Consider the following 13714-nt stretch of genomic DNA (forward strand, 5'->3'; position numbering starts at 1 on the left):
CTCACATCCCCCGTATAATACCACTTTGTGACATCTGTCAATCAGCCATCCTCTTATCCATGCTAATATTTTATAATCCACACCCATATTCTTCAGTTTATGCAACAGTCTACCATGTGGTATTCTGTCAAAAGCTTTAGCAAAATCCAAAAGTATCATGGTGTATCCATTCCCCTTGTCTAGTTCAATGGTAAGATTGTTATAGAATGTGAGCACGTTGCTAAAACATAATCTTCCCTTAGTAAACCCATGTTGTTCATTGCAAAGTAGAGATTCACTGTCAACCCATTTTTGAATGCTGGCCCTGACCAATTTTTCCAAAATCTTCTACACCACTCCTAAGATGCTAATTAGTCTATAGTTGGACTATGCACCACTCTTGTGCGATGGAATTACCATACAGTCCTTCCATTCCTGCGGAATCTTCCCTGTTCTGAGACTCGTATTAAATATCCTGGTCAAAGGAATGGCCAGTTCAGCTGAACACTCTTTTAGCAGACGTGCTGATATTCTAATGGCTGAATTCTTATTCAATTTGTGCAACAGCTCTAATACCTCGGCCTCACACGCCTGCGTTTCTTCATCTAGTTAAGGGGTAACAGGGAGAAATTCTTTCATCTAGTTAAAAGGTAACAGGGAGCTCAATGTTGCGTTCACTAGTTTGATAGCTTTTAACGAAATGGGCACTCATTAACTGAACAACCTCTTCTGCATCAGTAATCCTCACACTCCGGATTCAGAAGCGTTATTCTTTCATATTCATTCTTTCTTTCTTTCACTTCAGCATATCGATAGAATTTTTGTGGGTTGTCTTTAGCACATTTTAATTTCATATTCAGACTTTGCTTTCCGTACAACATTTGTGACTATTCTAGCCTACTGCTTATAACGTTCATAACGGACGTCATCCTTATGCAAACGGTATTCCTTGCACATCGTCCTTTTCTTACGAATCTCTTGCTTAATAAGATTACACATCCATTTGACTCCTACTCTATTCTTCGAACTCAGGACACATTCGGATATCGCATCGTTTAAGTCTTGTTTAAATGCTTCCCATGCATTGTCGATATTCTTTCCATCCTGCAATCGATCACATTCCATGAGCTCAGTATAGTCCTCAGTTGGTCATCATTTCCTGCTTTGTAGTTCAGCATGTAACCTTCTCTGAATGGAACATTCATAAACTTAGTCACTTCCCAAGTGAGTACCGCCTGATCACTGTCACCAACCAGAGGCAGAATAGTTACTTGGCGTTTCTTGAATTGAAACGCCATCTGACACTATAATCAAATCTAACATTCTTTGATCTTGAGCTCCTTCTGTCACATGCTTCTTGAGGAAATTGTCCCGCAACAGCTCAATAAATGCATTTTCATTCTTCATATGAGATTCTACTGCTCCCAATCAATGTTTGGATAATTAGTCTCCCATTATGATTACTCTTTTTGCGCTCATCTTTTCTGTTTAGTGATGCATTTCTTCATCACTAGCAACCGATCCATCAGGTCTGTAACAACACCCCACTATGTAATTAGTCTTGTTATATTCCACCTCACACCAGATGGCTTCAAATTCATTGCCACATGAAATGTTGTTAGCAGTAGTACTACAATCATAGATCTCAACTCTAACTGGATTTAAGTCATCCAATATCATTAACAGACATCCCCTCCTCTCCTGTCCACGCTGTCCTTCCTAAAAATACTGTACCCATGACACTCGATACCAGTTAGTAGGTCTCATTCTGATAATCAGGTCTCACTAATACCTACAATCTGAGGCAGCAACATATTGACCAAGGCAAGAAACTCTAACCCCCCCTTGTTTCTGATACTCCTAGCATTCGTGTACAGATATAATAATCTACCTGTTGGATCTTTTGTATTGTCTTGTCTGCAGTCTGCCTGACACAGTTGGACAACTTGCAGATCTCTATTCTTCTCTAATGCCTGACACATGTAGACATCTTTGCACACGTTTGATGAGTCAGAAACAGACGAACTGTAAGTCGAAATCGTTCTCTCCTCGTCAACATTTCCATGACGAAGTCCATTCGCGTCATTAAGACAGTTATATAACTTTGTCACTCTTACACTCACATTCATACTATTCCTCCCTTTATAATTTAGTTTCCCTGACTCTCATACCAGTTATTAGTTTTTCTAGACTCCTGATACCAAACTACACCTGATATCAGGTGTAGGCCATCCCTCTTGTACAAATCCAATACAAGATACAATACTTTCGGATGAAGCGCACTCTTTCGTGGAGTTGAGAAATCAAAACATGTTTTAATTTTAGGGCATTTCAAAAGTTGTAAAGTAAATAATGCTTTGTATTTCACACGGTTGAGCCTATTTTTTTAAGTAGAATAGATAAAAGAATTTAACTTAATAATCTTATTTTAATTAATTATAATGAATGTCCACGATTACATGCATTTAAATAAATCGTTATAACATAAAAATGATTTTTTAAATACTTTTAATTTTTACAATAGAAAATCATTACATTGTGATATTTATATTTTATCCATTTATAATTTTAAATAATTTTTAAAATTTTATTTAAAATAAAGTAGAAAGTTAATGATATAAAATAATTACTGAAATATTTCTAAAAAATGCCAGTGATACAACTTCAAACAGTTATCAAACAACTACACCAAGAAAATTTAATAATATTGAAAATATATTAAGAACTACTGTAGGTTCTTACTAACAATCGCTTACTGGAGAGCATTGTAATTAGGTCAACTTTCAATTGCTAGGTGTTTTGTTAATGTTCGACTGTAAACGGGTTTTCTAGTCTATCAAAAAATAATAAATAATAATGCTGAAGGACAAATCAGCCATGCAGCTAATTTGCATTCATAAAAATAAGCTTCTCAAATAATCACTTTGGTCTTTTTTTCCTTCTATTATTAGTGCAAGGCTGTTATTAGGCCTAGTTACAATGTTTGTCATTTAGTTTGAAGATACCCACCTACATAAAAAAAGAAAAATCGCGACATCTTCAGGAGGTGGTACCATCGAGAGGCAAAGTGACAATAAAATATGCTATGAAACTTACGCCCATGCCAAGCGAATAGTAACATTTTTGTTTCAGACAGTGGAGGCGTTGAAAGTTCACAGACACTGTTGTTTACAATGAGGTCATTAATTAATGGGAAGGCTTGAATCTTGTCATGTCCTATTATTCCAAGTTGGTAGTGACGTGATCAAATTATACACGTCCTAAGACCCACGACACGCTAGATTTAGAAACAAAGACTACAGCAAGTCATACAGATTTTGTATGCAAATTTTTCATTCCGGTTTTCTGTAAATAATCTTTCTCAAGTGGGGATAAGAATTACAAAGCTTTGAATAATTCATATCTCTTGGGTATCAAGAGAAATTGAAACTACAAGAGATAAATAAAGATAATATGAGAAAAATAACGTATATGTGTTAATATACCAAATCTTTTTTAATATATATTAATCTCATATATCGTAAATGTAAATAATTTCAGCAAAAAAAATGTAATATGTTACTTGTAAAAAAAAAAATAAAAAATAAAAAATAATAATAATAATAATTTCAGCAGTTTTCCATATCTAAAGGAATACAGGGGGTAATAGATGGCAATGCTGTAGCCAATGAAGTTTAACTGAGGTTCGGGTGTTGCTGTTACCCCCAAGGGGCGCTGAGATTCGAGAGTTTTGAGTTCGCTCTCATAAGGTTTTTGCTTTAAGGGAGCAATTTGAGTCTCCGGGGAAAGTGTTTTTCGGCACTGCCTGCTGAGGGACTTTCTCGGTGAATGCTTTCTTCGGAATGTAAGCGGTTCTGCTCGGTGATGGCGTGTGGGTGGATGGCCATCACTGAGTGGAGCCAACGCTGAGATGGACGGTCTTTCGCCCACGATTGAGTGGCCTAGGGATCGTCCGAATTTTTAGAGACGGCTTTACCTTTAAATATGGCAATGCTGTAGCCAATGAAGTTTTAACTGAGGCTCGGCTATTGCCGTTACCCAGCCATGACTTAGAGCTTTTAGCTCAATAATACCCCATCCACACAGATTTTCTTCAATCAGACGAAGGGATAAAGAGTGAAGGACTCAGTCCATCTCCCCTGTCCCCCCCCCACACACACAAAAAAAAAAAAAAAAATTCAGAAGCGTTCCCGTGTGGTGGCCGGGATAAGAATAGCTCCAATGTAGCTCATGCATGTCGTACGAGGCGACTAAAATGGGTATCCAGGGAGGGTAATGGATGTCAATGCTGTAGCCAGTGAAATTTTAACTGAGGCTCGGCTATTGCTGTTATCCTCCTGCCATGATCAGAGCTCATAGCTCAATAACACCCTACCCTTACATTGCCCTCTACAGATAACAGGGAATATGAAAAGCATTCCCATCTAGCCAAAATAAATAAATAAAATAATAATAATAATAATAAATTTCAGAAGCATATAAAATAAAAACAATATTAACATATATTAGCCTCGGGTTGTAAATACAAGAGAATTTAGAAGCATGTAAAAAAATAATTATTTGATTTTCATTACTTTAATAAATTGAAATTTTTCATTATTGTTTAAAATTTTAGCAATGTAAAACATTACATTTTTAAACCAAATTTCTTTTCAAGATTTCTGAAGAAGATTTTATGTATTATTTAGAACAAAAATTGATACAAAACCTTTGCTCATTTATATATCACACATTTCTAAAAATACAGATTACAAAACAGTCGAGAAATTAAACTGCGTTGACATTGAAAACACTTCACGTTATAATAGCAGACTAACTTATAATGAAGCAATATAAGAATGCACAGCAGAAAATTTGGAACTGCCATTTGTGTTCAGTCTGCGAACTTCCGGGTATTATCTTGTATATTAGTCTTTTTTTTCCTTTTAATTCTCTTCTCTAGGGACCCAATATGAAACCTTCAAGCTACTCCAGGCCTCAAATAAGCAGGGAGATGATCTCACACCGGGTAATAAAATTTATCTACTACCTAAACGTAATCAAAACATTCATCTCCACGGTGAAATTCAAACCTGCAGCCTGTTGGTTGGAGTGGATATGCTAACCAATCAGTCAACCAAGCAGAACATGGCAATATAGTAATGGTATGTGGTAATAATTTTAAATTAGAATAGTTTATAAAAAATTTTGCTTACTTTTAAGATGGGGCTGATCAAGTAGTGAGAAAGTAAGACACAGTTGCTATACAAGCCAGATTAAAAATATATATATATTTCAAGTTTATAAAAAATTACTTTAAAAAAATCAGATCATTTTAATCTGTACGATAAGTATTTGAAATGAAGGAAATATTTCGATGTAGCATGGTGAAAGTGTAAAGAAGGAACGTGAAGGTAAAAGATCAAAAGATAAAATTCACTAGGTGCGTATTTTTTTTTTTTTTTTTACAAAAAGTAAGAGAAGCTATTAATTAGTCTTCCTGTCTGAGATAAAATTAAAATAAATAGTTGTATAAGGGGGGGGAGAGAGAGAGAGAGAGAGAGATGACCTGCTGAGTTTATTTTATGTTGCGAGATTGCCGGTATATAATCTTAAGAATGGATAATAAAGTTTTCCCTCCTCCCATCGCTAAAAAACATATAACTCGGTCATTTATTTATTTATTTGTATGGAGTTTCCTCCTTTTTCTCCCCCGTCCCTATTGGGGCGAGTTGAGTCCTCTCATGGGGGGGGGTAAGTATTTATGACTGTAGATCCATGTGTGTTCACGGGGCCCTGTTCTGGGGGATGAAAAACCCGTGTTTCCGGGTGACAATACCCCTACCTCCGTATTAGGCCGGCTAACTTCCCTTTCGTCCAAAGAGACCAGATAAAGGTTCCTCACATCTTGAACGGAAATCGAACCCAGGTCTATCCGACCAAAGGGCTTTGTGAGCTACGGAGGCCCTACTCGGTCATTGAACACACGTAATACCGACCATATATATATATATATATATATATATATATATATATATATATATATATATATACACTCCTTATCATCATACTGGCGTTGTACTTAATTTGAAAAATCTCAGGTAATCATAATCCTTCGTACTCAACAAATGTACGCATTTTACTCTTTCTAGACTGATAAGAATGGAAGTCTAGAATTTAAAAAGTGAAGTCTAGACGAAAAATAAAAACAGCTCAGATTTGAAAGAGCTCAGTAGCGACTATCAGATTTCTTTTCTAATTCTTCACTTATATTGGGGGTTGGGAGTATGACTGCTTTAAGGGGAAGTAGTTTCGAAGGTGATCGTGTGGCATAAAAAGAGGTTAATTTTATTGTTAAAAAAAAAAAATCTAGATTTTTTTTTTGTCGGCATGAGTACGGTTTTGATCTCAGTGTTATCCGATCCGTAATATATCCTCTTGAATTTATAACTTGGCAACATTTATAAACATTTATCGTCTATCTCCATAATTGTGCACGAGTTTTGTAACTGTTTTTGTTAAGTAACAGTTCATAGCCATCCCATACTGAGCCTTAAAATAAATAAATAAAAACGAAAACAAAACAGTTCACACTTTTATATGCACGGAACTCATTAGATCAGTCTGAAAGTCAAAACACTTTTGAAAAACCAGCGATAATAGTCAAGTGTAACCTTGAGTTGTGCGTGTCACAACTAAGTGAACGTCCACAAACTTCTTGAATAATGACAATCTGATCCGGTTAGAGTATACCAATCCAAGGACGCTCGCTTTTTTTTTTTCTTCGGAAGAACGTGACGCCTGGCACTACACTAACAGTTTTATCAGTCAGAATAACGACTGCTGATGTAGGAATGAGTGATGACAGATAGAGTTACACACAGTACGGTAGAGACTACATTAAACTTAAATAGGTAGATTCGCATTCTGTCAGTCATAATGTCAATAATTACATCATACTGAAGGGAAAAAATGCAAAAGAAAAGGTTTAAAAATTACGAAGACAGTAATTTGATCTTCCAGTTCTTTTGCGCAAGATATTCTTTGATATACGAGATCTAGGATCAAAACATACCGATTTCTACTCACTTGTTTATACACGAATCTTTCCTTTGCTCTTGTATTTTTATTTTTTCGTTACTCTATATGATGAGCAAACATCTGTCGCTTTCAAATTTCGGAAAAGAGGATTGTAAGGGAAAAAAAAAATAATATATCATACAAAGGGCTTTAGTTCACTTCCTGTTGAGCAAGTAATAAGCAACAGTTTTCCTCGTACCATTTCGTGTAGCAATAAAAGATAACAATTCTCGCCCTTTGGGTTTGTGCAGGATCTTGGACGTTTTCTTCTTCATAGATCGTAAATTCTATTTCCTGTTCAAACAATTCCAAACTCAGGTCAGACAATTTACACAGTATTTGATAAATCCATTTTTTTGTTACTTCTGCATTCAATATTACACCGTCAAGGGAACGAATATTACATTTCTACTATGTCACCATGGGAACCAAAAATGTCCAATATTGTAAAAACTGAAGCATTGCCCATTTTCATGATGACTAAACATCATTTTGAAGCTACATTGGAAAATTCGCTACATGTAGCACAATTATTTTAATTTTATCTTTATTAAAAATATAGTATTTTGAAAATGAAACATTAATTATAAGTTTATAGTCTTTATTAAAAAGTAGTGTATTAAGTTTATAGTATTTTGAAAATGAAACATTAATATACCAACAGAAGTATGACATCATTGTGGATAACATTTCAATGATATCCGCAAGATGGCAGCACGTAGACAAAATATCCAAGAGACTTGTTTAACTTAAATGTTTTAAATTAATTAATCTTTACTTTTTTTTAATGCATTAAATTCCTTAAGAGTTAAAATGCACTTATAATGACAATTTTACTCTGAAAAATTTTCAATTCTTGTTCTACATTATTAACTGGGCAACGAAACAAGATTTTTATAACCAGGTCTTAGGGTCAACTATATTTATAATACAATACCGTCTACAGCAAATTAAAACACCTTATTTGAAAGAAATTTCCGTAGAGAAATGTAAAGAATTCTATCAATACAAAGAAATAAACATATGCTTTAACTTATGCATGGAATTTGCTATTCGTTTGTGAATAAGATTTATAATTCTATGGCTATAACTTTCCATGAAAGAATGCACCTGAACGCACGTCGACCAACATAGATTATATGTATGTGACGTATTTTGCTTTTAGCATGTTACTCATAAAAGTGGAACGCATTATTTTCGTAGAAGATAACTTCCTTAGAAGGTCTTACAAAATTTCACTCGCTCTCTCAGGTTTGGTTAGTAATAACCTGATTCTAATGACAGACTGTTTTATGTACCGTATATGGCTTATGTAGAAGATACTTTTTATCGTTGACTGAAGTAATTTATTGTGTTTATATTATATCAGATTCCCATGTATTAAGTTCTACTTTATTTAAAGTAAGATGTATATAAAAACTATGGATTTATTTAAGTAATAAATTATTCTTTAGTTATTATTTTAGAAAATCTTTCAACTAAAAAAAATCAAACTAATAATAAAAACAAACGAAACAAGAATTTTTATTATTATTACAATGTATCACGTTTTAAAGTTAAATAAGTAAACGAAATCTTAATATATATAAAATATGAATAAAAATTCATTTCATTTTTATACAGTATTAATTAAGTAACATTGAAAATTAGATACTAAACGAATACACCACTTTCTAATATGATAAGATTGATATTTCATAAAATTTAGATAACATTGATGAAATATTGAAATTTGAAAAATAAAAATAAATAAAATGAATATCTATAAAGAAAACTAGGATACATAAAGAAATTAAAAAAAAAAATAAATGTAATGTGGCTTATTATTAATACCATAAAAATTAAGACAGCTTATTTTATTTCAAAAATAAAAATAAACAAATACAAAAAATAAGGCATATAAAATTTATACACATTAATATATATGGTGTGTATGAGTAATAAAATATAGTTTAATATTTTTTTATATATTCAAGTAGAAATCATAATTTTTAAGAATATTAAATATCCATCCATATATCTTTCATGAATGTTATAAAATACGTTAAATACAAATTAAATAAAAATTCCAATCATTCTGACCATATGCTGTTTATTCTTTGTAGAAACTACTTATATGCATGACGAACTGTATTTTATTCAATACATTTCAAAATAAATGTTGGCAAAGTACTTTTCGATGAAATGATTTCTGGAAAGAAGCGGATATATTTGAAAAGGATGGTTATCATGTTAGAGCTATTGGTCAAGACCGAAGTCTCCTTGGTGGATTTGGGAATTATTCACCACTCTTCATAAGGTTAAGATAGCTTTAGGCTGCACTTAAGAAGTAATCCGTGTGGACTGTACCGTGTTGGCAAAGACGCAAAGATGAGAAACCTTTTACCCTCGGACTATATCTGTTTACTGTTCCAAGGTCTGGAGGTAGATGTAGATAAACAGAGAAAATTGCGTCATCTGGGTTTATAGGACGTGGATATACACACACACACCACTTTACTGAATAGGAAGATGAATTATGTCAAACTAAGCTATAACTTTAGGAAATTATAAATATATGTTTCTCTAAATAAAAGTCTATAGACTGCATGTAGTTTCTAACTGGTATATCTGCTCAACACAACTTGTTTCATTTCTAAATTCGTCACAGGAAAGCCTGATGAATCAACATTAGTCATTCGCGTTTCGTTTAGGATTGAGTTGTATTTAGAAATAGAAGCTAAAAAAAGAATAAAAAAAGGAACTCTTGCTAGATAAATTGGAAAAGAGAAATATAGATCGCAATGCTTAAAATCTATATTTAAATAAATTTCTTCTATTATGTAGATTTAAAATAAGAATTTTGTATTAAAATATTTTGTAACTTTTATGTTTACTTTTCTAAAAACAAACTAATATAAATATTCTTGGAAAATTGTATTATAAAGTTTTATTTCTAATACAGGAATTAACTTTTAAGATATTCATTATATACAAATACCTTTACGGTTATGTTCATTTTATATTTCCTACTTTTGTAGGCAATATATATATATTATGAAATTAGGATATCCTGTGTATCGTTTTAGAAGTACTACGGTGATTCAGAGTAACTTTTAGAGATAGTACTAGAATCATTAACGTGTCCACACGGTAACATATTTTCTTTACTTTGAACTATTTAGCTGTCTGAGGTAGGGACTTGAGTAACCTAATTCAGTCATTGTTCAGCTTGATTACACATAAAATATAAATTAAGTGTTAATCCATTATTATTAGTATTTAAGTTTTGTAAAAAACGACCATACTTCATGCTTGAGAAGGTAATGTATTAAAGTTGATGTTAAGTATTGGGTTTTATTGTTAACAGTTTCAGCCTTGTATTCCTTCTAATTTCAAACATTGTGAGCTTAAACTCTAGTATGTGCTATTACATGAGCATTTGGTTGAATAAAGACGCAATTTTCGCATTATTATACGTTAATTATATCTAACATATTCTCAGGAGTATAGAACTTGAAACTGACGATGGATAAACACAGAATTTTTCACATTAATACAGAATTAACTTACTTGAAAACCAATCGGTTAAGCAACCTGTAAAATAGTATACTCTGCTATTATTATAACAGAGTATGTGAAGACACATACTCTGCTATAATAATAAATTAATAATAACAAAAAAGAAAGTATTACCCTTGACTCTGGGCAATCTTCAGGTGCCACTGAGGTATCCTTCGTCCTTCGATACTTAGCAAGCAAGCCAGAAATGCTACCGCCACCGTTAACAAGGACCATGTATTTATCATGGTCTGCACAGTTGATTAGTGTCACTTGGGGGTACTGGAGAACACTACACGGTCTTGCTCTCGACAGCGCACTGCAAGGGTTTGCTTGTGATCACTCGCATCCGCTTACGGATGGCGATCCTTCCCAGTTATCTTCTTTTAACTCCCTCACGCGCGCGCGCGCGCCTCAGCTCTCTCTCTCTCCCTCTCTCTCTCTCTCTCTGCTTTTCGTATTTCTCCTGTCGACCCAACCTTGTTGTTTTTACCCCTTGATAGCTCGTGCTTCTCGCACGTGCAACTTAAAGGAGAACGACTTTTTCGCGTGTCTCTTTAACCCTTGTGGTAGGCGGAGACTGGTGACGTCATGCACTTCGTTGGCGGTTCGACTTCTGGAGGTATGTTTGTGTAATGCCTGCCAGTAGCGATGTAGGCGGGGGGATGGTAAAACGTCAGCACACTTGCAATGACTGTAGGAAGTTGAGGTGTGCAACGAAAGAGAAGTGAAGGTGTTTGCTAGTACACATTTGTTCTCCTTTGGGTACTGAAAATGTACATCGTTTCATTCCTTGGGGGAATAGGGTTCAGGGAATTGTGAGGTTTGTATAGAGAATCCGATCTTGGAAAATTCGATTTTTCTTTTCTTTCTTTTTTTTTTAAACCTTAATTCGCTCTTTGTTTTATTGTAGTCTTGTTTCGATTTCATATTTCACATGATAACAATTTGTGATTGAAAACATTCTTTATATTGTTACATGATCTATAAAGATTAATTCAAATATTTCTAAGTAATTTTTACATTTTTTCATTAAAATTTGTTCACCAAATAAATTCTTTTATGTAATTAATATATTCAGTAAGTGTATTGTTTTATATGTATTTTGTTTCGGAGGAAGATTAACCGACCGTGAGATGCGGTAATTAATACCCTTGGAGAGTAATGGATGGCAATGCTGTACAATGAAGTTTAACTGAGGTTCGGCTGTTGCTGTTACCCCCTTGGGTGATGATGAGTTTTTGAGTTCGCTCTCTTAAGGTTTTTGCCTTAAGGGAGCAATTTGAGTCTCCGGGGAGAGTGTTCTCCGGCACGGCCCGCTGAGGGGCTTTATCGGTGAATGATTTTCTTCGGAATTTGAGCGGTTCTGCTCGGTGGTGGGGAAACCCGTCACTCGGTGGAACCAACGCTGAGATATAGACGGCCTTTCGTCCACTATGGAGTGGCCTAGAGATCGTCCGAATTTTTTTTTTTTTTGAGTTCACCTTTACTTAAACAGCCGGTGATTAATAATACCCTTGGAGGGTAATGGATGGCAATGCTGTAGCCAATGAAGTTCTAACTGAGGCTCGGCTATTGCTGTTACCCTCCTGCCATGATCAAAGCTTTAATAGCTCAATAACACCTTATCCCTACACTGTTTTCTACAGATAACGGGGAAGATGAAAAGTATTCCTGCTTCGCCCCTTTAAGCCAGTCCTTATAAGGACTATATGTATTTCTCAGTAGAGCTATTTTATTTTAACATCGTTATTTGATCTAGAGTACGAGCTCCTAACCTTTTTATCGGTCGATTTTTTTTCTGGTGTGGGTGAAACAAGCTTCTATCCTTTTTTTATCGCGATATACACACCAAAGGAAACACAACAGATATGAAAATTTTAAGAACAGCAGAATAAGACTTATGAAAAGAAAGAGAAATTTTACAAGAACCCACCTTAGATGATTATTTGTAGAATAATGGATAATTGCATCAAGAAATGGATTTATCATGTGAATAAAATGTCATCAAATCGAATAGGTAAAAAATGTTAATATAAAAACCAAGAGAGAAAGAGAGGAAGACTTTCAAAAAGATTGTGGGAGACTGGAAGAGAACAGAGAACCTAACATCTTAAAAGGAAGATGAAGACAAAGACATTTTATGTTTTTATTTTTTTATTTGTATTTAACCTAAATAATTTTTTATAATGCTTTATATGTAATCTAGATAATAATAATAATAAGAAGAAGAAGAAGAAGAAGAAGAAGAACAATTGTAATATAAAATATATTTTAGAATGCTTTATTTAGTCTTGATAATAATAAAAATAGTCTTTCATATTTGACTGTGCATAATATTTTCGAATGCTATTTAGTTTTGATAATAATATAATATAACATAATATAAGGCTTAGTGTAAGTAATAATATTTAGTTTATTTAAATTACTAGTTTTCTAGGTAAACTTATATGTTATTTTATATGTATTAACGATGTGGTTGAGGCCATTTATATAATTGAAAATGATTATTACTGTTGAAAGGGAGAAAATTTTGGATAAAGTTTTTAAAAAGTTAGGTATAATTTTATGTTTAATGATCATGAAATTATAATTATTTGTGTACAAAGGCAATAACAATGTATATTTTATTAAAAATTATTGCAGAAATAAAACATAGTAAAAATGAACAGAAACTTTTTCGGTATTACAATATGCCAAATCATCCTAATCTATATTTATGCATATTTCTCTGGAGATTTTGATTTAATTTTATTTATTATTTGCCTTGTATTTGTGTATAATTGTATATTTTTATTTATAGTTCAATTTTCTTGAATGGGGTAAGTGCAATGGCTGTCGCAGCTAAGTAACTTGGCTTCTTAGAAATCTAATTGTGGTAAATACGAGATGGTTAACTGGCAGATGTTCTGCAGTGAGGAATTTGAACTAAACACTTCATGGCCAAAGGCTTAGTTTCTTGTTATTGTTGTTACGACTTCAAAGAAACAGAAGACAAAAGAATAAAACTTTTTATCCAAAAAGAGTACAGCACTGCTTGTTGTGACTACTTCTCGCTACAATGATACCCTGACAACACTCAGTATCAGGGGCGACTCGTGCATAGGCGCTGCGGAACTGCAGCATCCCAATTTTT

General features: G+C 33.5%; 1 protein-coding gene across 1 annotated transcript in view; it reads right to left on the reverse strand.

Annotated features, from left to right (window-relative positions):
* Window positions 1-11107, reverse strand: part of LOC150092165 (transforming growth factor-beta-induced protein ig-h3-like) — a 58768-nt gene extending 47661 nt beyond the window's left edge. Inside the window, exon 1 of the mRNA XM_090415242.1 lies at window positions 10714-11107. Coding sequence (XP_090271368.1) covers window positions 10714-10826 — 113 coding nt within the window. The 5' untranslated portion in view covers window positions 10827-11107. The remainder of the gene's footprint in view (window positions 1-10713) is intronic.
* Window positions 11108-13714: the final 2607 nt, after the last annotated feature.

This window comes from Typopeltis vanoorti, unplaced genomic scaffold (assembly GCF_054136105.1).
Source record: "Typopeltis vanoorti isolate ZY-2024b unplaced genomic scaffold, IOZ_Tvanoo_1.0 HiC_scaffold_24, whole genome shotgun sequence".
NCBI lineage: Eukaryota > Metazoa > Arthropoda > Arachnida > Uropygi > Thelyphonidae > Typopeltis > Typopeltis vanoorti.